Source organism: Lagopus leucura, unplaced genomic scaffold (genome assembly GCF_019238085.1).
Source record: "Lagopus leucura isolate 7727_CA_CO unplaced genomic scaffold, USGS_WTPT01 Super-Scaffold_100004, whole genome shotgun sequence".
NCBI classification, from domain to species: Eukaryota; Metazoa; Chordata; class Aves; order Galliformes; family Phasianidae; genus Lagopus; species Lagopus leucura.
In genome coordinates this window covers 61,124,940-61,151,302 of record NW_024962264.1, presented here as the reverse complement: position 1 = coordinate 61,151,302, position 26,363 = coordinate 61,124,940, and the positions used below count along the sequence as shown (strand labels likewise).

Genomic DNA, 26,363 nt, shown 5'->3' with positions numbered 1-26,363 from the left:
AGAAATGTTAAGTGGGCTGTATCAAGGCTTGTAACTGAATGCCTGAGTCCTCTGTAGAACTAGCAAAACTACTGGATGAAGTTTGCAAATTCAACTCATTCCTTGAAACTCAAAGTCAAGCAGAACACACGTGCTATGGAGATAACTGCTATAGAAAGCTTTGGAAAGCTACAGAAATAATTATACCCTAATAATTTATAGCAGTGCTTTCCAATGTGGGGAAGGTTTGCGAGCAGCTTCCATGCATAGTTAAGTATCTGTATGCTTTGAAGATGTGATGCTTAATTATAGTTTCATTACCTTTGACAAACCGTAATTTCAGTGATGGCTGAGCTTGTCTTAATCTTACTATTCTGAGTTTTCTTTCCCTTGTTTATCTTTTTAGTGCCCTCCTTTTTCTTTCATCATTTTTTTAATGATCACTGTTTATCTTGTTAATCGTTTTTCAGGGAAAAGTTGACTAATCTTAGCTGTAAATATGGGATTGCAATTGAAACAGAAGGAAAATGAATGCAAAGATGGTATTTCAAGGCTTTGATCTTTGTTCTTCATAGGTCCATAATTAAGCCCACTCTAGTTCTCTCTGTGTGGAGCAGGATGCACAAGGATTCTTTTCTTTCTGCCTTTATGTGGAATGGGCTGGAAGGAGGGAATCAAATAGCTAATGTAATGCAACTTGGCATAGTTCCTTGACTGCAGAACAGGCCCCAGTATATTTTTAGAGCAAGTACAAGCTAAGCTCTCAGTGTTGAACAGAACTCTTTGAGGGAAGTAGTAGCAACAGAGTGTTCTTAGAGCAGTCGCTAGGTAAATATTTCAAAATGGTAATAACAGCTTAATGTAAACTTCTCTCTCTCTTTCTCCTTGAGAATCTGTAGATTTGATTTTTAGATTTTTAATTTGTTATTAATGTTTGAGATTTTCCTTTGCTAGCTTTTGGAATATTCTATATTTCATCCCTTGTTTGTCACTTCAACTATGATGGTGTAGTTGAATCCACAAGTTGCCTTTATTTATTTGCAAAAATTTCTGATTTTTTCCAAGGTGGGTGGCTTAGTTTTAACATCCTGTTGCAAGGAGAAAACTTGTGTAAAAGGAAAACTTTCTTTAATTTTGATAAGAAGTGGAATCATTTTTCTGCTAATTGAGAACTGTTTAATGAGCGTAGTTTTGCTAATGTAAAATACTTTTCAGTACAGTTGCAGAAGAACTATTTTTCAGTGAAATATGTTAGATGTTTCTTACATGAATTAGTTTAGGTTCATCTCATTTCCTCATCACAGAAGAAATAGTTCTGTGTCAATAAATTATTTGAACTTTTTTCTTACATGTCTCTTCAGGTGTAAATTTACATAAATCACCCTTTTCCTAATCAAACATCTGAATCCTTTTGTGTGTGCATATCTCTCTTCGTGTGTGCATGTCTCTCTGTTAACGACTGTCCTTTAAATTAGTATTCAATCTCTCCCTGTTGAACAGTATTTTTCTATTGACTTCTAAAATCTTGGTATGGGCAGCAGAATTCTGTTATTTCTGGGATGTGCTCTTCTAAGAAAATGTAGAGAAACACTTCTCATTTGTCACGACTTCTGAACTGCACAGCTACTTCTGTGGTACTGAGGTGCTCAGTGGTGGTACTGTTAATCTCGTGAACTTGAAAATACAAAAGGAAGGGGTCATGTGAGGTGCTGCATCTGGTCCTATCCTTTACCTCTTCTGTTTCTTTTACATGCAGAGTGAGAAGGATGGGATGCAGACAGCATGCTGCAAATTATCTGCAGAGTGAACTCTGTTCTTACTCATACTTAATTTACCTCCATCTGAGCCTTATTTTCAGTGGTACAGTAGTTTTATCTGAATCTCTGCCCTGAGTGGATTTCATTTGTACAGAAAGGGTGGAATTTCATGGATCTGTTTTACAAGGAAGCTCAGGCCAGCAGATGTGGGGAAATTGAATGTATTTTAAAGGTGGAATGCTCTTGCAGTAGTGTAATGCTACCCTCTGTTGGAAATTAGAATATCTGGAGTGTAAACTGGAACACATAGGGAAGTGAAAACTGTTCGCATGCATGCCTTCATTTCCACTGTACACGGATGGGACTTCGGAAATGTCAGTCTATTTAAAAGGGCAGGCTTGGTGTAAATACAAAAGCTTTTTACCCGAGCTATCGTAACTGATTTTAAAACAATCTCCTTTTCATGTTGAGACACAGCTGTAGGCATAGGTGGTTGCAATTTTACTGTCTTTCTGTGAGAATACCAATATATAGCCCCCTATAATCAATGCTGATTTTTATTGCTCATAAACACCTATCTGTTCATGAAGTCTTTGCTTCTTTTGAAAAGAAAATACATTGTTTGGGTATTATTATTATTTATTTATTTTTTTTTTTGCGTGGCTGAAGTTGCTGTGTACACTATTCAGCAGTGTTATGAATAACAGCACTCATCTTCACCTGTGAAAACATGAATGGTTAAACCAGTGCTGTGGGTTGCATGCCATGCCTTCAACAGCCAGAGCAAATGCATATTTGAACTTTTTTGATTAATCATTGCAGCTGGATTTTTTAGGAGAGGTGGCTTGACTAATGAGACTGACTGAGCAAGGCTCTGAGAAGGGGAAAAGGGAATGGGATGTTATAATGAAAGCCTCCTTAAAGTGTTGACAGCACTGTCTTGAGTTAGGAGATCTCCCAAGTGTCCTAAGCTTAAAAATTAATCACTTTAATCAAATTTCAGAATAGATCATCTGCTTCTGTAAAGCACAACAGCTGAGCTGCAGTTGGAGGGAAGGTAGTGTACATGATTTTTATTGCCTGGAGGAGCTGGCTACCAACTTGGCCCTAGGAATATATGATATGATGAATTTAACATTATATCAGGAGACGTATCTGCCCTGGATCTTAAACCTGAATGTCTCTTAAGAGAACTATCATAACTGGAGAAAAAGAAGTGACATTTCTGAACTTGAACGTATTTGATGGTTTATTTTAATGGCAATTGTGTAAGGAGCCTTACATGTCCTGAATGTCAGAATGATTTTATTTGATACATCTGGTGAAAGATGAGACAGTGAAAGCTGATGTTAATTGAATTTTATTCTGTATCTAGCATCAGTTTTTAAGTGTATTTGTTCAAAGTTCTGTACTCTGAAGTCAGGAGATGCTATGCTCCAGTTGTCATGTTTGACAAGTATACCCTTTGACATTTGCATATGCTCTTTTTATTTCTTGTAAAGGATTGGTTTTAGTTCCTGCCTTCTAATTCCTGCATCAATTCAAGGCATGTTTGTCAAATACAGTGAGCTACAATTAGTGTCTGAGGCAATTTGCTGTGTCTGGCTTAGCTATTTCTTCTGTCTGGCTGGAACCCTTAGCCTATCCATAGCTCCTGCTCTGAAAGACGTCTGTTATGAGCTGGGAGCAAGAAGTGTTCTGTTCATACTCCAGGATCTTGGTGCTGTGAGGTCTGTCAAGTTGCTTAAATGAGATCCTCTGTTCATGAATGCTAATAATCATTTGCATCTGGCTCTTCATTGGAGTGGCTTTTATTGACCCACCTTGAGGACTTGCTGCTGTAGTGTCTTTCTCTATGGCCTGTCACTGTTCCTTGCAGTACCTCTATGGAACAATTAAGTGCTTCCACTTCTATACAAGTCAGTGCTTCTGATTTTCCCCCGTGGTTAAATAGGATGGATACTCAAATTCGCAGACATATTCCTTCATCTTGTCTGAACTGGAAATCATACCAAATTTTTCTTTGAAGAACCATGAGAAAAAAAAACACCCTGTGAAAATAGCTAAAACAAATTTTAAGACAAAAGAGTCAAGATCCGTGTTTGTGGGAGGTACTGTGTTGTTTCTTACGTTTTTGTGGTTTGGGGAATTTCTCTGTAACCATGAGCACTGCAAACTGTCTAGCTGATGCTAGTGCTGTGACTGTTTATGCTGGTTCACTGCTGTGTACCTTCAGACTTTGCTGTCTACAGGGGTGAGCTATTATAGGCATGGGCCAGCTGTTCCTGCTCTTGATTATTATTTTTTATTTTTGTTCTAGTCTAGAAGCATGCAATCTTGACTTGTAGTGCTTGGAAACGGACACAAGCTTTACTGATGTGCTTATGCCAGACATTTAATACGTATTGGATTGCATTGCATAGCTGTCTCCTTCAGTAATCTGCCCAAACGTTTTTGTGCATAACAAGATATGTGTGTGATGTAAAAAGGAAGTTATTTAGGATGAAAAATGAAGCCCCTTACTGTTAAGGAATTGACAGATTTACAGTTGCTCATGCTGTCTTGATTTTGCCCACGTGTATGTCCCTCTAGGGCAATGAATGAGACAGATGTCCCAGCATAAAAAGCAGTGTGTGACAGTGCAGAACTGGATATCCTGCAATTACACGATCCTGGTGCAACTCTTTGGTACAGAGCAATTCTGGGTCCATTTCTGAAGAGCAAAAGGCAAGAACAAATCATGTTGCTTGTCACTCTGTCAGCTCCCCCGTGTCTATATATTATTATCAGTGTAGGGCATTAAATTGGTCATTTTAGTGTTGCAACCAAGACTCCTACCATCTGAATTTTGGAGTTTGGCTACGAACTGTAAATGACTTTCCTTTTAAGATGTTACCTAGGGCCAGGTACTTTGGTTTTTGTGGTGGCTGTGCCAGAAGGCTCAGTCCAGCCATCTTTCCTTTCTCTACCTAAATTGAAGTGAATGGAAGGATCAATTATCTTTTAATTTTGTCATATTCGGAGCTCCAGTGTGAGGTTACTGGTCATATTCTGGCAAATTGCTCATGTCTGAAAGGAAGCCCATGGCAAGAAGAAAAACAAAAGCATTCATAACTGGCATAGAATCATAGAATACCCTGTGCTGGAAGGGGCCCATAAGAATCAGCAAGTCCAAGTCTTGGCTCCACATAGGACAACCCAAAATCAGACCATATGTCTGAGAGCATTGTCCAGATGCTTGAACTCCAGCAAATTTTCTGCTGTGACCACTGCCCTGGGGATCTGTTCCAGAGCCCTACCACCATCTCATGAAGAATCTTCTCCCAGTATCCACCCTGAACCTCCTCTGTCGCAGTTTTATGCCACTCCCTCTGGTCTATGGTAGTTTGGGCATGGTAGTTCAAAGTCCCCACTGTGATGTTCCTCTATCAAAATAAGTACAGCACACAGATCTGGACAATAAAACAATACTTTAAATTCTTTCTCATCTCTTTGCTTAAACAACACCTACCACTCATAGCTTAGTTGAGCTGCAATTACTTGCGGGTTTTAGGAGGTGTGTTTTAGTGTGACACTTGTCTTGCCAGTGCCACTAAAATCGTCAGCTTCACGCTTCAGAAAATAGCTGATATTTGGGTTTTGCTGAACAAACTGAGGTGTTTCTGAACTGACTTCAGCAATCTTTCTGTTAGCTGGCAGTTGGCTTGTGACAGATGAAGTTGAGTAATCAGAAGTCTGTGGCTGAAATTGGAGCACTGCACCTGAGGCATACCATGGTCAGGGGTTTCTGTTTCATTTGGAATTGTTATGAAATATTATGAAAATTTAATACTTTTGTATTGTTTGTTCCAAACTTGATCAACTGCTGGGCATTGTGAATCAGGCCATCAAAGTGTTGCATTAAAGGTTGCTCCTTGTGTCTGTATTTATTGACCTTTCCTGAAAACTTTTCCCTGTGACAGCATGGGCATTCCAACTTTAAACTTTTCTGTGGCTTTGCTCCAAGAATAAGTCATAGCCTTTCATCTTTATGATAAATATACATTAACTTTCACTAGGAACTGATTTCTTTATGCTGAAATATCTGAGCTTTGCAAACCTTTGTGCATGTTCAAGTTTTTTTTTTTTTCCTGTTTTCTAAAAGCAATGTGTTTTTGTGATGCTAATTTCAAAGTCTTCCTTCAGAATTTCCTATTGAATCCTTTGCTCCTCTGTGAATCTGCACACGGTCCAAGATGCTATAGTCATAAACTACATAAGTGTAATCTGCTGCCTCTTTTTGCATATGAACAGGGATTCTGATGAAGAGCTATCAGCTGAGTATAGCAGGCATGAGAATATTTGCTCATATATTGTTGGAGAAGTCTGCTTTTTTCTTTATTCAGAGGTCATGATGATCTTGATGGTCTTCAATTGAATAAATGGATGTTTTGCATGTCCTTGACATTGCACAGTGGCTTTAAAATTGAAGGAGAGAAGATTTACTGATAATTAAGTAGCTGGACAGTTTTGCAACGCATCCTCTCCATTTATAAATGTTTTTTGATATGTGTGGTGACAACAGTTGCTACTATTGCTGTTTCCTCTTTCAGAGAAAGAAGCTTAGACCCTCTCATCTTTGTTAAGTCTTTCTGAGAATCCAGAGTGGGACAAAGCTTCATGCATCTGCTTAGACAAATGCAAATGACACCTAAGAGACTGTACATCTGGCTCTTACTAGGTTCAGAATTATGGAGCTACTAAAAAAAAAAGTAGCTCAGCTGAAAGAAAAGCTTTATTTCTAAAGATGCCCAAAGGGAATGACATAAGCTGTGGGCTGATGATGTGTGTTTGAAATATTGACAGTAATCAGGCAAATGGCATTTCATTCCTCTTGCCAGTGATGATGGACCCCAGCTCAATATTACAATCTAGAGAAGCAGAGCTGAGCTGGTCTCTTTCTTAAAAAAAAAAAAATGTTTTTTTTTGTTCTTTGAAAGTGTATGTTTTATACCCTTGGGGCCAGTAGGAGGAGGAATTAACCTCAACAAGGTGAAAAGTGATTTGCCCTTTAGAGAGAAAGAGGAATATACTGCGCTTCATATTTGTGTATGGTAATGTTCTTCAGATGAAGACTGACTTGGTAAGCTATATATTTCATGGAATTTAAAGTGAATGAAATAAAATAAAACCATTAAAAATGAAAAGGAAAGAGAGAGGAAAAAAATGTAACAAATCAGGGAAAAAGATATCCTTTTTTTTTTTTTTAATTGTAAAAATAATTATGTATTATGGTGGTTGTTTGCAAACAGACAAAAATGCTAAAGTTTAGGTTCTGCTTAAGGCAGTGAAACTAATCTATAAATAATGATTCAGCGTATCAAACTAGTGCTTTTCCTAACATCCATCACTGAACCCTACCCAAGAGGTTTGGAAGCAGAACTTAAAAAATGAGTGTCATCTGACAGCAGCCAGATCACTGTCAGAGTTAAAATAGCCCTGCACACATAGTTCATGATGTGTGATATACAAGTGGTACATATCCACTTACTGTGGGTGTTGTGGTGAAGTTGTTTGAACTAACCATGCATCACATATTTCAGCACTCAGCTCTTGGGTCAGAGATAATAAGAAAGCACTAAACTACGTTTGAAAGATATTTGACTTAAATTATGTTATAAGTATCAGCAGATCTGTGTGATTTAAATAAACACATCATTAGTTACTGTCTGAATATCATACCAGTCATAACAAAAGCATATTACAGGAGTGAGGTCACCTACTGATTTTTTTTCTTTGCCGTAATGGCAGTTTGAGATCTGTATTGTACTTTACGTTTGAAAACTGTGTGTTTACATTATGCCACAGTAATATAAAACTTCCTCCTATTGACAAAAGCATGTTTTGTCTTAGGCATATAGAATTAAAAAAGCTTTAAAGTCACTGATCCCATTCTGTCCAGTGAGTTGCCTCAGCAGCAGCCACTGTAAGTTAGTGAAGTCTCCCATAAAGGGTCAGAGCAGGAGACTTCATGGTTGCAGAAATAATGGAATAAATTCAGTGAAATGAAAATGAAAACAACAATTTCATAGTCTGAAAAATCACTTGAAAACAAAAGGCTCATTTTATTTTGTTATTATCTCTGACTCATTTATATGTAATCATATTTGTTTTTTCTATTTATTTGCTCTTCTCTTTACATCTTGCTGTAATTCCAATGATGTTTTATCATTGCCCAATATCAGATGTGTGAAATTACATCAAACTTCTGCTTGCCTTTATGTTTCTTTTGTCAGGTACCATCTAATCTCCTTCGAATGGCTTTGAAAGTATTAATTGTGATTTTTCTGTCCAACTTTCATCGATTAATACCTTAATCACCTAACCTGTACTTTTAAATGAAAGGCTATTTAGAATTGATTTTGTAAGACTGACTAGGATTTCAAGCCATCAAATAAGTTCAATTGTTGAAGAAACTGTACTTAAGTTAGTGACACATTTAATTTTTGGTTATTTCTGTGCAGAATAAACAGAAAATGAAGGCTTGAATTCTGTGCTCACATGCAGAAGTCGGAAGACCCTGCTGACAGGTTTTAAGTTGAATTAAGCAGCACACTGCAAAAAAAAATTTTCTGCAACTGAAGCATTCAGCATTGGAAGGCTTCTTAATCCTCCTGGTTCTTACCTGCGCAATGCTGGGAAGAGGAAAAAAATAACTGAACTTAATTTGCAAATAAATCCAGTAGTTACCATTTGGATTCACAGGAGGAACGGTGCTGTTCAGCACATAGTAGCTGATGCTGCAATAAATAACTTTGCTAGAAATTAAGAAGAAAACCAATTATAGTGAAAATTATTCAGTTTATTACTTGTTTATGTGCATCACTGCTGCTTCTAAGATCTAAGGTTGAAAGAGGACTCCTGTCTGGAGGCTATGGATAGAGAATGCAAATGCTTTCTGTTTTAAAGAACTTATAACTTCCTTACAGGCTTTCTGTTTTCTGTCTGTTATTTCTAGCCCTGCTTTTACCATAGTTTAGGATATTCTGGTCTGCAATACATCTATGGAAAAAAAATTCAAAAAAGATTTTTTGTCTTGCTGTCTAATTTCACGCACCAACCACAATCCCTGAACGGCAGCAAAGCTGCACCAGTTCTAGAGACATAAGGGCAGAAGATGAAGACTTTTTCCCCATCCTCAAACAATTTTTTTTTGAGCCCTTGCAGTAACATACAGTTCCACCTCTCCAAACCTGTTGGTTACAAAAAACAAACACAAAAAATCCTTTATTTTTAAAAGCAAAAACAAGTTACCTGAACGTTATGAGATCCTTCCTCATTAGTAAGATCTGAATGTTATGCATTTTGATGCTGCAGTCTGCCACTTTCAATTCTATTAGCTGGGCTAGCAGCTATTAACTCTGGGACAGCATATTCTGCTTTATATCCACAGTCATGAAGTCAGGGAGATATTTTATATTCTATATTAATATATTTCCCTAATAAATTATTGGAAGAAGGAAAAGTGTGCTTAAATATACAATATAATACCCGTAAGAGTTTCCAAAGCTCTCTGTACTTTGCTTATACAGGTAATTATGCATTGTCCCCCACTGAAACCCATATCTTCTGTGGTGGAATACAGTAACTATAGAAACAAATAACATCTGCTATGTTAAACACATACAGATATATGTGTTTAAATAAAACATTGTGGGATTTCTTTTTTCTGTTTCTCTCCACCCCACCCCTTCTATATGAGCTGTTGCTCATATTCAGTGTCTCTCATGTTAAGCATACAGCTTGCAAAAATCTCCGTAAACACAGAGATCAGTTTCCATGTCTGTGTGATGATCTCCTGTCTGATGTGTGTTATCCCCCTGTTCAAGGGTGGTTGTGTTACACATTTTAAAACTGTACTTTAAAAAATATACCCCAAATGGTCCAAATAAGCTCTTTTCAATGCATATTTTATTGTCTGAAAAAGAATCATTGCAATCTTTTATTGTTTTGCACGTCATGCAAGTTTCATCAAAACCGAAAGAGCCTTTTCACTTACTTTAACTGAAGCTGGATCCAGTTGCTAACTGACAGTTATTCTTCTATGTTACATTTATAATTTCTGAAATCTAGAAAGAATCTCAGCAAAAGGGATTGTGAAGTAGTAAACAAAGGGAAAATAATTAGTATACCATCAAGAACATAATCTCTGATTAAGAAACTGCAGCACCATTTGAAAGCAGCCTGACAGATTATTTCACAGAAAATGCTATGTATGGGTTGGTTCAGTGCTCACATTTTTTTCAGGTATTTCTGTGAATTTCTTTTCCTTCCATCTTGCTGCATAGTGTCACCTTGTTCTGGGCTAAGCAGTGCATTATGTAATTAATGTTACATCTCCATATGTTTGCCCTAAGAAAATATTGTGTAGGAATTAGTATGACTTGAGCTTTATAATACAAAAATCTATTTTGTTTCCTATTAAGAAATTTGGGGAAGTAAACACGGTGCCTATATAGAGATGCCTGTATATCTTGAGTATTTCTCAAAAGCTTCCACTTCTTAGGAAAGCATAGGAAACAGCGGCCAGAGGTCACAGTGTGTGTATTTAAATTAAGAAAATTGCTGTCCGGTGTTAGCATAAAATGGAATTTTACTTCAGTGTAACTGAACATTATGGCTCAGTTCTGGTAGCCAGGTAGTGTTTTTTCACTTCAAAGTTCAGAAGATGCATTTATTAATCAAAAAGAATAGATTGTGGTGATGAATTTTTGCTCTTGCCAAGAGCCCAGAAATAAGAGATCTCCTTGGCAGCATGGGGATCAGCAGCACAGAGCAGGCTGACCTTACAGCCTACCCTGATGTTGCAGCCCATGAAAGGCCTCGGTGCTGTCTGGAGGTGATCAAAGTGTCACTGTTCCTGACCATCTCTGAATGACAGTGTGTGTTTTGGGAGAATCCTGGCCTGCACATTCTGAAATCTGCTTACTGTTGGATGTGACTGGGCACTGGTACTTTGCAGCTGCCTGCTTTGAAGTGCCTCAGCTGCCACAATACCAGTATGGTAAAGTAGCTGAGATGACACAAAGCTTTGATACAAAGACCTCTATGTCTCAGGTGGGATTTGTAGGCAGCCTGAAGTCAGTCTGGGCTGCAAGCTAGGATGTGTTGGTTTTATGGAACCAAACAAATGCACCAGGCTTTGGTCTGCCCACGCCTCCTACCCTGAGTTCACAATGTTAATCCTGTTACTCCAGCTTGCTATTATCTCTGTCTGAAAATCAAATTTGCTGCTTTTTGCAGTCAATTCAATTGTCCTAAGCCTTATGATGTGCGCTACAGGAATTGTAAAGCAGTCATAGTGAAGTTAGCATTTGCTAAGGTGTGCATGCATACTCTAAACACCTTCAGGTTGGAAAAATCACTGCCCATGTTCTGGATTTGAAAAGCATGTGTTAAGCTTTTGTAATGGTGAAGTGCTTTGCTCTGTCATTCTTCCTATACTTTGTACAGTTTCTATTTCTTGTAAAGATTCTAAAATTTTCTTTTCTTTTCTTTTTTTAAGGGATCAGCAATATTACAGCCAGGAGTCTTACCAGCTCTACCAGGTAGGAACCACTTAATTATTTACTTTGTTAGTACATACTGATGCTTAAGACCCAAATGGTGATGAACAAAGCATTATATTCAAGGAAGAATAACTGAACTTCCCTAATTTAGAAGCTTGTGGTTGGTTTTGCTGCTGCAATTCATGAGACTGGCATTTATGAAGTAGTCTGTAATCTATAGTCTTTAGTTGCAAAGATTAATGCATTTGAATTTTTCCTTCCCTTTATAATCAAGAAGTTTGAATTTATTGGGTTCTTTATCAAACTGTGCAGTGCTTCTTCTGTTTATGTCCCCAAAGTCAAGGTGTTCTTTTTAGGCTATATGAACACCAAGGGCAAACTTGATTTGTATTTTCAGTATAGATACAATGTTTTCTAAATAGCACAAAAACCCAGGAGCGTATCCTTACCAGACAAAACATGGAGCTGCTTCTCTCTTGTCTGCAGAAATTCTAATTGACAGATAAATCAGTAAAGGAAGGAAGCTGAGTATCTTGCCTTGAAAGATTTAGGCAAAGGTAACACACTGACTGTCTTTGCGTTGTAAATCTCCCTATCAGTGGAAGGTGTTGATCATCTGGAGTTTGCTGTTTCATTTAGTCAGAGTGGTCTGGCTTCTTTATTATCATTATTTTACTACATAGATAATACTTCACAAGTCTGTAAGTATGTTTGGCTTTATGTACTGTGCCCATCTCATTCCTTTGGGTTGTCTGTACAGGGATGTTGTATAGTGTCTTAAATGCCTTTATATTGTTTGCCTGTTCACTTGATAATTCAGTAGATTCACTTAATATACCAGGTACATTGTTCCCAACAGAACATTTCGTGTTTGGGATTCTTTGTGAATTTTAAAAATCTTAGCAAGTACAGAAAGAATTGTAGCTGCTTGCTGCTTGTGTGAGCAAATTCAGTGAGATAGCAGAATCAGGTGATGTCTCTGAAAAAGGTCATAAGTTACTCCTTTGTCTGTCTTAGCAGGAGTAAATCTAAAAGCATGTAGCAGATCTTGTTCCTAGTTATTCCACTCGAGTCAGTGGAATTTCTATTGATTTATAGAAGTCTAAATAGAAGCACAAATTGTATCATTACCTCTGATTTTCTCCTTACTTCTAATAACACAGGTTTTTAGTTCTCTAACCAACCCAAGGAAACCAGAGAAATTCTTATAATGGAAATGTGTGTAAATACAGAGGGTTCTATAGCTGTGCGTAGTGGGTATATTTCTACATTAATTTCAGTGGCAAATTAAGCGTGGGTGCAAGCATTACTTGGCAAAAACTTGATCTCATACTATTCATGCAGGTGAAGGAGTTAGCTATTTTGTTAATATCTATCATTAAACAATCTGGAAAAGCAACTAAAGAACAGATTTTAGGATCAAAAGAAAGGGAAGAGACTACACTGGTAAAAGTTTGGGTGGGTTTTTGCACACTGCAAAAACAGAATACTTGTTGTATTTAGTATACAATACCTGAGACAGATGAAGCATCTAAAGGCAGTGACTGAAATTTTTAGCCATCTTTGTAGGGTTTTCATCTCTCAGATAGTCTCATTAGCTACACGTAATTCTATGATTATATATTTGTGCTTCATTCTTCAATACTGTACTGTTCTTCACAATGCAAAGTAAACCCACGTTTTCTCTGTTCCTTTTTTATTATCCTGAGATATTTCATTTGGGAGTATTGTTTTTAGATACGTGAACATTTTAAGTGTAACTAAACTTGGTATCACAAAGCTTTAAAACAATGTTGTAGCCCTTCAATTCCTTGCTTTTACTGTCTTTAATTCTAGGCTTGTACCAAGCAGTCCCTTGGTGCCAAGCAGTAATTCAAACAGTTCTGTTGGACTAAAGGAGCAGCATTAAAACTTCTCTATGTTTCTCTTATATGCTGTTTTAATCCACATTCACGGATAACATAGAAGCATGTTAATTTGAGGTAATTACTTTCAAAATCTGGCTTGGTGGCAAGATATGCATACAAATGTGCATAATTCTACAGTGACCTGACACAGTAGGGTTGTTTGCTCCTGTACCAATCCACTTAGTCACAAATACTTCGTATTTTTAGCACAGAAATGATTGTATTGTTTTTTTCTTTTCCATTCAAATACAACATACAAATGCAAACTCACCTCATTCACTGCTCTATGTGCCCCCTGTTCTGTTCAACAATTTTTGCTTTTGAATGCTTCAGTTCTGTATCAACAAATGGGGTTAGTCAGGATCAATTGTTTGAATGTTTTTCAATTTATTGCTAGAGAATGTAGGTGATAATGTTATCTTTCTATTGCTAGTTACATATGCTAAGCAATCAACTAAGCAACTTCAAAGGAACATACCTAGTTCAAATGGCAAGCTAAAAAGTATTTGTAAATACTTTGGCATTTTAACATCCAGATGAAACATTTGTGTTGGAAACTCTGATCAGTCTGTGCTTCTGTGCTGCAGGCTCTGCCATTACAAAAATCAAGAGCTGAATGGGAAATTAAGTCAAGAAGTAATGAAACATCCTCTGTTGGAAGCAGTATAGTTGAATATCATTACGTTTTGAGGTTCTTAAATTTCTTCTTTTCTTTTTGACTGTGCTGTCTGAGAAGAATGTGGCCCACACTGCTTGGGCTGGAAATAATATATAATTAAAAAATTTTAAAGGATACATGTCAACAGTGCTTCATATGTACGAAGGCAAAGTTTACAGTGATACTGCTGTTGAGTCAGTAAAGTGTGCCCAACAGTGTCCATCATCAATAAGCTGTATGTCACAGGGCTAAATATTGCAACAGAACAGCATTATTATTATCAGAAGCTGACTAATAAAACCCTGCCATAATATGCCACACTCTTTCTTGATCGTACTTTATTTTAAAAGTGCACTTAAAATAATTCCATAGCAGAAGAAAAATAAAAGCTTGGCAGAATTGCTAATTGCATCTGCAAACCAAACCATGGCCTTAGAGAATAATCTGAATTCTAGGGGCCTGACTAAGGACGAAAAGTCATTGCCACAAAATCATATGCTGCTGGTTCACCCTCTGGGCTGAGCAGATCCAGCAGGTTCCTGTTCCCTGTTTTAGGATGACTTGATGACACTCTTTTGTTCTGTGACCTACTCTATAAAGGCAGAGAGGCTGGGCAGTAAGAGGTGTTTGCTTGCATATTACATGTGTCTTCTTACTGACTGTGCAAGAGTAGGTGACAAGAGTTGAAAACCTGCCTACGTGGGCTTGGTTTATTACATGTGTTCCAGGTTTCCTCATTTGTATTCTTTTCCATGGCTGGTTCTTGTGGTACATGTACTGAAAACTGTGCTTATTCTAGGAGAATGGGCATAAAGAAATGCGTATGCACCATGAAGAAGAAGGGAGAAAATCGGTCAATCTCTCTTGATATGTGTTAACATAATACGTTTAGAAGCTTCACAAAAATTCCATGAGCGATTTGACTATGTAAATATTTGTTATTTGCCTGATTTGAAGATGAGGAAAATGCAATACTTCAAATCCTGAAGCATTAACATGGTTGTTTTAAAGCAGCTCCATGGGGGAAGATTTCGAACTGACATTAAATGGACTGGAATCTTTATGGTTTTACATTTACTTCCCTCTCTTGTGTGCTTTTCACAAATCCTACAAACATTTCTTCAAAATCCCAATTTCCTGAAAAACAATTCCTACTGAATTATAAAAAACTTTTGAGGGGCAAAAAAATCAGTTTGTGATAAAACTACATTTAGCATAAAGCTGTAGTTGTCTTTTCAAAGTAAGATGGGACTTTCAATCTTATAAAGCACGTTCTGATGTCCTTAACAATGCAGGAAGGGGATATTTGGTGATGAGAAGTATAAATGAATGACTTAGTCTGGGATGTCATACTTCTTTGTCCTGTTCTTGCATTTATTTATATTAGCAGTCTTTTTAAAGACAGAAGTGTAATAAAAAGGTTTTTGTTGCTTAAGATTTCACCAGGGTACATAAAAGTTCTACAATCTGATCTCATTTTTTTAATACGGTTTTCTTGATGTGGCACATTGTCATTCTTGTAACCTTGGATTACACTAGATATGCTTTTAAGTACAAAAAACCCCCTGCAAGATAAGAGGTTTTAGTTCAGTTATGCATTCTTGAGATATTTGCTATTTTTTAAATCTATCATCCTTATCAAATGAAATGATGTGTTTTGTTTATTTTATAAAAGTGTAGGAATAATTTTCCAAGCATGAAAACTATTAGAATTAGAAATTATTTTGTATAAGTGTATCCTCTGTGCAGGGAAGAAGTGAAGAAAGTACCTTTTTCGTTCCCAGGTCATGCAGATTTCTTAGGTACTAAAGATTGCTATTTATCTTACAGAATTTCTTTGTGTTACATATGAATTATGTTAATTTTTGGTTGCTATTTTAAAAACAATTTGCAAAGAATTGTCTCACCTGCTCAGAGACTATTCATTGGTTTAGAAGACAGTGTTAATTTTATACGATCTCAAGCACCCTGCAGCACGTTGTACAGCTGCCCTGTCACCAGTGGCAGGGTTGCTCATAAGCAGAGCCTCCTACTTCATTTCTGTTAAGTACCAATTACTTGCACAAGAAGGTCCCATGAAATTATTCATCTCAGGAAGCAAATGCCATTCATTTTGATTAAGGTGCCCACTGTAAGAACAGTAGACAAGAAATTCGTGGCCAGCTAATGATAATGAAAAGTTGAGTATAATGCTGTTCAGTTTGCCTGTTGAATATATGGATGTAGACAAACTGCATTACATGTGTACCTGTTTGTACGTTTCCAAGTTTCCAGCTCATCTTCCCTTACACTTCCTTATCTAAAGCTGTTTCAAGAATTTCATGCTGATCTGAATAGAGCAGAGGAAAGAAGAGTTACTGTGCCATCCGATATGTCCTTGGTAAAGCTTTTCTGGCTGTAACACTTGGAACAATATTTCACAAGAACCAGCTGTGACCCAGATTCAAACCCCACTGAAGCTAGATCCTTTAGCATTGGACAGTGGACTACTGAAGTGTAGTACAGTTCTCTTTAGAAGGTTTTGGATCCACCGGAGAAGAATTTAATGACAGCTTTAAATTCTTGCAGAGAGATCTTGACAAATTAGAAGGTTGGGCAATTAGCAACTGCATGAAATTTTACAAGAGCAAGTGCCAAAGACTTACAATACTTATGGAAATTTTTCTTGATGCTTCAGAAACATTTACTAAGGCTGCTGATGCACAGCAGATATCTAACAATAGCAGAAGATATTTAGATTTAATATGATTTTCTCTCTTTGGAAACAGGTGCTTCTTCTGTCATGGCAGCTTCTGGGTCTCTGAAACTACAGAGAGGGCACAGTCTCCAAGCTGGTAGGTATAAGTGGTTATGAAGTATGTGTGTGCATGTAAGTTTAAATTTATTTAGACTTAAAATATTTTAAACTTTAGGAAATGTTAATATATGATTTGATTCCCTTTTGTAACACTTACATATCTTTGGGCTTTTTGATGCGCAGGGTTTTGTTAGAAAGACATTGACAGATGGGATAAGTTTAGAAGAGACAGTGACAGATGAGATAAGTGTCAGAGCATAGGCAGCAATCTTATTCACAGCAGTATAATGCTGCCAGCATTTTAACAAAGGATACCCACCAAAAAAACCCACCTTAGGCCATGAGAAATCCTAGCAATGAGACGATGGGGAAAAAAACAGCACATTTAAAGATAGTTCATGATAATGAAGGAGAAAACATCTGCAGATAAATTTGTGTTTGTCATTCAACATTAATACCAATGTATTCATATTAAGAGCACAGTGTTTTAGCTTATCTTATGTGAAACTGAGTGGAGTCCATGATCATGGTGGAACCTGGGAATCTTTTTCATCTTATTGCTCTGGAAGCACCAGTGATGTTGCACAGCTTGGCTTCTTGCAAGGATGATGATTTGCACTTGAAATGCAAAGTTGTCCTTGCAAGGGACACTTTAAGCACTTTCTACAATGCTTTGTCAGAAATCAAGAAGTTATCCATCATGCTGGAGGTGGAATTTTAACAAGAGTCTTCCAAATGCTCCCAAGATCACCCACCCACTTCTCCCTGATTCATACATTCAAGACAGCTTTGCTCCCACATTGATGTATAGCAAAACACACTGTTGACTTTAGTGCCCTTCTATGTATATATATATATATGTAAAAATGACCATGTTTATTTACTCGCTCTCATTAAAAAACATTGACATCACCACCAAAAAAGTCAACACTAGCTACTTCCTGAGATTTTTTTCCTGGTATGATTGTTTAGACTAGCAGATCACGAGTCTAAACCAGAAAAATCAGATGCTTTGTTTACATTGTGCAAATTGCTGAATTCTAAACTGTTGATGGCGTTCCTCTGTTGTAGGTCCTAAAGGTGGTTATGAGGTGCTGACACTACCTGCAGAACCTGGAACTCCTACTAGCTCTGAGGAACCTGGTGAGTAAACCAAGTCATCACCCCTGAATGTGTTTAAAAACCGTTTGGATGTGGTGCTCAGGGACATGATTCAGTGGAGAGTTGTTAGAATGAAGATAGTATGGATAGGTTGTGGTTGGGCTTGATGGTCTTTAAGGTCTTTTCCAACCTGGGCAATTCTATGATTCAGTGATTCTAAAGATCTTTGCAACCAATTGCATCAGAGGAAGCTAACTTCTGCTTATTTTTTTTTCTTTTATGCTGTGATGTCTTCTAAATGTTGATTTTTTTGAGTGATGATCATTGCAGATGTTAGTTTTGCAAGTGTGTACAGACTCAAACACACTCATATACATACACACACACATATATACCAAGCAAAGTTTGTAGTGTTTTCTTTCTGTGAGCAACAAACACTGTAAGACTGAAACATCACTTTCAAATGTATGTTTTCTCTCCCCTTCCCAGTCATTCTTATCTTTTCCTTTCCTTGTCTTTTCTCCAACTCCCCAGTTCTTTTAAGTACCACTTGATTTCCTGTTTCACTCTTCTCACTACTAATTTAACTATCAATTTTGTTTCTATCTTTTCCTCCCTTTCTCCTCAAACATGATACCCTGCCAGTTCTTTCACAATGTCTCCAGACTGTAATTGCTGATTCAGGTCTTTTTTTTTCTTCCAAATTCTCCCTCCATAATGACCACAAATCCCACACAAATCCTGTATTCTGAACCTTTTCATAAGGATTTTCTACCTCAGTCCATCCAGAAAGGACCTCAGAAAGCATCATCTTTGTCCATAGCACTCTGCATGCCTTAATTTCTTATTTTGAGATGTTAACTCCCTTGTTCTATTCAAATAAACCTTTTTCTGCAAGCAAAGATAAACCAGTTTTTCATTTTTAATGATATTTTTATGCAAAGAAAAAATGAAAACCCAAGTTTACAAAGAAATCAAAGTTTCTGTTAAAACAGCATAGTCTAAACAAGAAAAACAAGTTTTTCTTCACTTTCTTTCACTTTCCTTCACTTTTATTCCAATTTGCTTAATTTTGTATATGAATTTTATTTTTCTGTATGTCAAGGTATAGGAAGAAATTTTGAGTTTTGCCAGGGCTTTCTTTTTTTCTTTCTTGCACAAAGATCTACTAATTAGTGTTTCTTTCTCCTTGTGTTCTTTTTTTTTTTTTTTTTTTTTTTTTTCAGTTCTTCAGATAATCACCAGGCATAAGATTTGCCTTCCTGCTGCTTAGTTTTATAGAGGATTTTGCTAGCTTACATGTTCAGTAACTTTGAGGACCTTTTACTTAAAATCCTGCTACTTCACTTTAACCATGAATGGAAAGACTTCAAAAACATTTTTCTTCATGACTACTCATGACTCCGTATCAGCCTTAAGGTTGTAATCTGTTTATGAATTCAACTATTTGGGATGCAGATTTTCAGTGCTCTTGTTCTGCCAAATCCTTTTGGCATGGTCAGGCCAAGTTTCTTTGACATGCATTAGACAGAATCATTCACCTATTTCTGAGAATGGTAATTTGGTACAGTTAGATATTTCCTCTGATGGTAGTGGTTTATTCTTCTTCTTCTTCTTTTTTTTTTTTTTTAATGAATATCTGTTAGAAAATTGGTCAGCTTTCAAGGCTTTTAAAATCTTGGACCAAAGTGCTTTGACTTAAATAGCTTGTGTCTGGAGAGACCGCATTATCCTGGATCTTAATGTAGCTTCTGATAACTCTTAATGTTACCCAACTTGTACAAGCTCCCTCTGCCATCCAAAAAGAAGAGAAAGTTTCCCTTTATGGTTATTCACAGCTGCTTCTCCTTGGATCCTTGGATGAAGTCATTATCTTCCGTACTCTGAAAAGCCTTGACCACCTACTGCCTTTCCGTTCTCACTCCAACAGTGCCTGAATGGAGAAAAAAGAAAAGCAGTGATTTGGAAAAGTAAAATCTTGGTGTGAGTTTTATGTGTGGTTATGGAAGGGTTTAATGGGAGAACTTTAGGGAGAGGAAGAAACAGAAAGAAATAGCATTTTTTCTCTGCACTCTTCTATCCCATCTTAACAGCAGGCTCTGAGGGGATCTCTCTCTAGTCCTTAGTGCTCAAAAACTGTGCTATGTTTCCTTATTTCACACTGGATTTTATGTTTCCTTTTGAGATGAACTTTCCAAATGGAAATCCCTTGTGATTGTGTCCCCTCATAATAGTTGGTGAACTACACATAAGCATCTTTTTATCTCTTCTTCAATTTAGTACATCTTTAAGTGATGACTGACAATGCTTGTGGCACTGAATCTTCTGTTTGCCTATGACAACTATTTTTCCATCAGTTTACTCAGATATACATAAATACACGGTCGTGGGATTATTTTATTCTGGTTCTGGAGAAAGCTGGCTTTAGTCATTGGCCAAAAAGTTTTAAAAAAACATTGCTTCTTGCCAAAGATAAATGTGGAAGAAAATGAGAAATAGCTTTTTAAAGTAAATTTAACAAGCTTTCAAAAGAAAACCAAAATGAAATGAGTGATAGTATGCATGCAGTAACAACAGTGAAAACCTGTCTTCTCTGGAAATTAATTTGACAGAATCATGGCCAGCATTAGTTAAAGCATTGCCAGTCTGTCAAGGGAGATGAACTTTCCGCTTTACTTAGCACTGGTGAGATCTGGTCTGCCATGTCCAGTTCTGGACTCAGTTGTACAACAGAGACATGGACAAATGAAGCCACCAAGATCTCTCTGTATTTAACTTCTGGCAAAATTAGAATAACTGAAAATTTGGCTAGAGAAGGTCTTGCTAAGCCATCTAATAGATAACAAAATCTTCTGTAAGACAGAATCACTTTATAGAGAACTGTTTCCTGGTTGGTGTTAGTCTATCTCTTTTTCAGAAATTTCTAGATGATGAAATTCTTCACATTTTGTGAGATTTCCTTCGATGTTCTTTTGCTCCTTACTATTAGAAAGACTTTCCCACATTTAATTTACCTTTTTTTCCTGAAATTTAAGTCTTTTATTAGATGATCTATTCCCACTTGGAGAACCTTCCCTACTGGGGCAGGCTGAGAGAGTTGGGCTCTTCAGCCTGGAGAAGGCTCCAGAAGGACCTTACAGTGGCCTTCCAATACCTGAAGGGGACCTACAGGTATTAGGTACAGATAATAGCTGGGGAGGGACTTTTTATAATGGCATGTAGAAACAGGATGAGGGAAATGGCTTTAAACTGGAAGAGGGTGGATTTAGACTAGATATTAGAAAGAAATTTTTTACTGTGAAGGTAGTGAGGCACTGGAACAGGTTGCCCAGAGAGGCTGTGGATGTCCCCACCCTGGAAGCACTCAAGCCAGACTGGATGGGGCTTTGAGCAACCTGGTCTAGAGGGAAGTGTCCCTGCCTATAGCAGGGGGATTGGATCTAGGTGATCTTAAAGGTCCCTTCTAACCCGAACCATTCTGTGATTTCTGATCGGAATGTCTGCATAAGCTTGTTTTCCCCAAGCATTAAGCTGTCTTCAGTCTGTTTTTGTGACTTTCTAAACTTCTAGTGATTTTGGTTGCTTTCTTCTGGATGCTATAGTAGTCCACATCTTCCTACGACAGATAATTTCATGTAAGGCTTTACTCCCAGGTGCTTTCAGCTCCAATTCAGGTTAATAGTGTTGCATACATTGTGTCTGCTAGCGAATTTCTGTGTAGTGTTTGCTTTTAGTCACAACATGAGATCACTAGCAATGGTCTGTGGCCTTCTGCATGGATCCTGACTTGATCATTCTCTGAGGATATTTTTTGTAGAAACCTTATGTCCTGTTTAGGACTGAAGAATGCGCTGTTTGGTGACCTGAGTTTTTACTGCTGAATGTTTGCTTTCAGAACATTTGACAGAATGGTGTGTTTTATGAAATGGTTCACTGGTCATTGCAAACAGTGTCTATAATAACGTTACTTATTTTAGAAGGGGCTGTAGGTTATTCAGCTGATGTCCCTACATCAGATCGACCCCACAGTGAGACAGCCACCTACGTTAATATTCCTGTCAGTCCTACTTCCAAAAAACAACTTCATTACATGGAACTGGAACTTCAAGAAGCCAGCACAAGCATAAGAGGTAAGAAAGCCTACAGGACTATTTAGACAGCAGTGGGTACAGCGTTACAAACTATATGTGGTATGGAAAATCTTAATTTCTCTGTCCATATCTTAATTTCATCTGCCCACAGCCTCTGGCTAACAGAGGAATTTGTACTTGTGTACCTTTGTACTAATTCTTGTAAATGTCAACTCTTTTGGAAAAGACATAACAAGCAAAGTTCTCTAGAATGTTGCACTGTATATGAACTCCTCCTAAACTGAGTGTCTCTGAAGTTTGACAGATAGTAATTTCTTTCATTTTTCTCAAGACTTTCATTGCATGCATTAAGACTACACTTGCTTAACTTTTCTTGCTTGGACTGAGCAGAAGGGTCATAGGTGTAGGTGTACTGGGCTTGCTTCTAACAACATTAAAATAATGCCTCTAGAGCCACATGGCAAATGTGTAAGAATAGAACTTGGTGTTTTCTGTCTGCTTTCCATGAGGGTTGCAGGAAAGCAGAAGCACTTGATTACATCTCCCTCCCCTCCCACTCACCTCACCTACCCCTATGTATATTGTGGATATTTTTCTTGTAATGCTTGTCTTGGAGAATTAGCCCACAAGTGTGAATTATAGCTACCATGTACAGTCACTTACAGATTCATTCCCCCTTACAGAAAACTCTTAGCAGGGATTTGGCATTCAATTCAACGCATTTGCTATTGAAGTATCTTTCAATTTTTCCCTTTATTTTATTTATTTACTTAGTGTTGTTGTTCAGTGCCATATAACTTTAGGTAAGTAATTCTAAGCTTCTCCCAGACCTTAAATTTGGGTCTCTGTATAGCACTCCATTGAGATGTGGAAGTCATGTTTTATATTCATTTTAAAGACAGTGAACCAAGGCATTAAAAGTGAAGAGCCTTGCTTCTATAAACTATCATTAATTTTGCTGTTTGTATAACACCAATCCATGCTCAAGCTGTGGAACTTTGGAGGTGCTCCTAATGATTGTAAGTATTATATTTTTTTCATATTGAAGTTTTTCCTTCTTCAAGAGTGGTGTATCTATATCAATACAGAACTGCTCTGCTCCTGAACAGATAGAGCAACTTTCGTCTACCTTATTCTCTAATATCAGACTAAATTGTTGTTCTGTTCAATTTTGTCTTCTACTGGGAGAAAGAGGGGTGGAGATTGAAATGTGGAGCATAAATACAAGTGATTCAAGTGCTTATTTGAAAAAAATCAGATACCTAAAATAATTAGATAACCAAGCTTGTGAGGTTTTTTGTCGTACTTATCATCTTGCTTCCTTTATAGAGGTTATTTTAATACCAGACCAAGATCACCTAGGAAATCTATGGGAGAAGTCTAGCAATAGCTTCAACCTGAGTCTGTTTTACCTCAGATTGCATGAAGGCTATGGACTACAATATGATTTCCTTTGGCATTTCAGGGAGTGGATCATCCAGATATGCACAGATTGACATTGCAGCCACCGAGACAGCGCACAAAGTGGGAACGCAGCATGCGCAGTGCCGGGAGGAACGCTTGCAGGAGCTGGAGCAGAAGAAGAAAGGAGCTCAGCAGTGACTTATCTATGAAAGAACTTTTGCTCGCCATAAATTGGTACTAATTTAAATTCCAAAAGATTGAAATTTATTTGAAAAAAATACAAAGCTGCCATTGCATATTGTATTTATACCAGATTCATTCCAATATTTTGATTCCTAATTGGAAAGCTGGTAACGTGGGGGGGGGAGGAGGTGCATTCTTTCTTTTTTTAAAAAAAATTTTTTTGGTTGTAAATTCCTTTTTTTTTTCATATGCAATAGATGTAAACTACCTTTTTCTATCAGTCTAAAGTCATGTAGGAACCTGGAACCAATTCCAGTGCTTTTTAAATGGTGGCATTTTCTTTAAAGAATTTGAATGTGTGCAGATAAGGGGATGTGAGTGTGCGTGGTATGTGTACACGTTTGCACACGTGCATATGTATGTTTGTATGTAAGCACACATTACAAATAAAATATATGTATATGTCTGAGTGTATAAATTATGTAAAACCTTTATTAATGTATTAATGAAATCTTATGAAAGCCAGAAAACTCAGTGCCTGATTATTTGCAGGCATGGTTTTGTTCAATTTATATGCTCATTGAAGGACGTACTTAACTGTATCTAGGAGTAATTAAGTTTTATACCTCACCAATATTTGGCTAAAATTGCTCTGCTTTACATTTTGCAGTCGTAGGGATGCATACAGGCAAGAGCACACACACATACAAATGGTTTAATTTAATTATGTCTGAAAAGCTAAGTAATTTGTAGTGATGTTTTGGATGCTTCTGTTCTTAAAAGCCCTGTGTTAGACACAATGGGCTTTGATTTCATAGTTGCTGTGTACCTGTAATTCTTATCAATTCTTATCACCTGGAATTTAACATTACATACTGACAAAATCAGATGCCAGCTTTCTCACACAGAATAGATTAAATTAAGTTATTCAGAAGAAATAGAGGTAAACAAACATTTGAAATTTGAATTCTTTATTTATCTCTCCAAAGCTATGCCTGAAGTACCAGCATAAAAATGGGATTATCCACATTGACATGAACACTTTTTTTTGGACTAATTCTTTGATATATGTAAGTAGCATTAAACCAGTCCTGGGTTAGAGCAAAATGTCTTCCAAGATGTTGTGTGAGGCAGAATTTGACCTATAAATTTATTTGATTGTAGCCTCAATCATAATGGAAAATATCAGACATCTCTCAAATTAAAAAAAAAAAAAAAATGCATTTGGGAGGTGATAACTGCCATTGTCATATTTTCTGTATGTAGAAATTATTTATTACCCTAGCTTATTTCTGAAGTGAAAAAATAAATATTTCTTATGAGACTCTCATTTTAAAATATTTCCTTACTATTTGACAAACAGGCCATAGTGATCTACTCTGTAAGCACATGGTTGGTACAAAGGGAGTAGCATAAACTTTTTCCCTGGACTTGAAGCTCCTTGGGCCCAGGTTTTCTAGGGCCCAGTGCTCACCAGGACCAACCAGTGTTGTTCTATCACAAGTTCTCCACTGCGGGGCTTGCAGGATGAAACTTCTGTGATGTTTATTTATATTTCATATTTAAAATGAGTCTTGCTAGCCTGATGTACTGAAATGCAGTGTTTTCCAGTTCCATTTGTTGCTTAGCCACTGTTTCAGAGCTGTATTCTGATAATGAATAAAAAGTTGGGATTTCAGAAGGCTGGAGTTTAGACATAAGTAGTGGATTTCCTTGTGCTATTGTATAGCCTCTGTGCCAGTGCAGAACTGTTTTCTTGATGCAGTAAGTTTCTTTCTTCCTATTGTGGTATTAGAATGTGTGACAACAGAATGGAGCAATGCTCTGATTCACAGTCCCCAAGCCACTGGCCTTGATCTCTCCTCTGCACAGTAGTGAACCTTCCATCTGCGTGGACTCAGCCTTTAGCAAACCATACACAGGACCATGCTTGTAAGTGTTGCAGAATCATGACAGATACTGAAGCTGCAATATTTCTACTGTAAAAAAAATACGTATTTACAAGGAAAACAAACCACCCAGATTCTCTGCAGAGGGCTGCCTTTCTATACATTGCTCAAAACTGCTTGCAGCTGGGACTTCGCAGCATGGAAAGAGACTTCATGCAGTGATGCTGCCATCAGAGTGCTACTGGCCTTACAGGAGGGGTCATAACATTAAAAATGTTTTCCAGGTTCAACGGAGGGCATGAGTCTGCACGTGGTTCTCCGTGTGCATTTATTTACTTACGTATGTCATAATAACTCCAGCAAGGATTAGCTAGATGGCTGGATATAGATTTATATTTATAGTCTTGTTAATGTTAACAGAAACATCTCCACAAATGAAGTAACTTACTTTTCAGGCATCTATTTCTCTTTTTGTTCTTAGCTTGAATATGTTAAATAGGAAAGATGACTTTCTCTTATTTTTAAAATTTGTTTCCTCATGCAAGAAATTGTGTTGCAAAATGCTGAGAAGGCTGAAGCAGCAAGTCAGGCCTTACTGTTGCATCTGTTAAAAACTGATGGCTTGCTTTTTTTACAGTATCTTGCAGCCACCCCCCTGTGGAGCTATAAGCTTGATGCTTCTGTTGAAAAAATTAGTTTTCTCATTAGAACAGCAGGAACTCACAGAAATGCAAAACCTTTTTTCCTAAGTAAATAATGTGCCTTCCATTTCCAGTGGCGAACTGGGGAAAGTCAAGCTACAATCCTTTGAGTAGACTCGTGCTTACCATGTAGCTTCCATGGGTTAACTCTGGTCATAGAATCATGGAGTGGCTTGGGTTGGGAGGGAGCTTAAAGATCACCCAGTTCCAAGCCCTGTGCCATGGGCTGGCTGCCCCCACCAGATCAGGCTCCCAGGAACTCATCCAACCCATCCTTGAGCACCTCCAACTCTAGCAATGCAGTTAATATATAAGCACTTGCATAAGTGATTGTGATTATTGTAAGAC

The 26,363-nt window shown here is 37.3% G+C and overlaps 1 protein-coding gene across 5 annotated transcripts in view; it reads left to right on the top strand.

Moving 5' to 3' along the window:
- The window catches only part of DOK7 (docking protein 7), a 67,904-nt gene that overhangs the window by 34,819 nt on the left and 6,722 nt on the right, over nucleotides 1-26,363 (top strand). For 3 of the 5 annotated variants that reach the window (XM_042870985.1, XM_042870984.1, XM_042870983.1), the window contains exons 8-12: nucleotides 11,281-11,323; nucleotides 16,618-16,683; nucleotides 17,718-17,789; nucleotides 21,725-21,877; nucleotides 23,304-25,357. In XM_042870985.1, coding sequence (XP_042726919.1) covers nucleotides 11,281-11,323; nucleotides 16,618-16,683; nucleotides 17,718-17,789; nucleotides 21,725-21,877; nucleotides 23,304-23,440 — 471 coding nt within the window. In that variant the 3' untranslated portion in view covers nucleotides 23,441-25,357. The remainder of the gene's footprint in view (nucleotides 1-11,280; nucleotides 11,324-16,617; nucleotides 16,684-17,717; nucleotides 17,790-21,724; nucleotides 21,878-23,303; nucleotides 25,358-26,363) is intronic. The other 2 variants (XM_042870987.1, XM_042870986.1) reach the window with 2 other exon arrangements.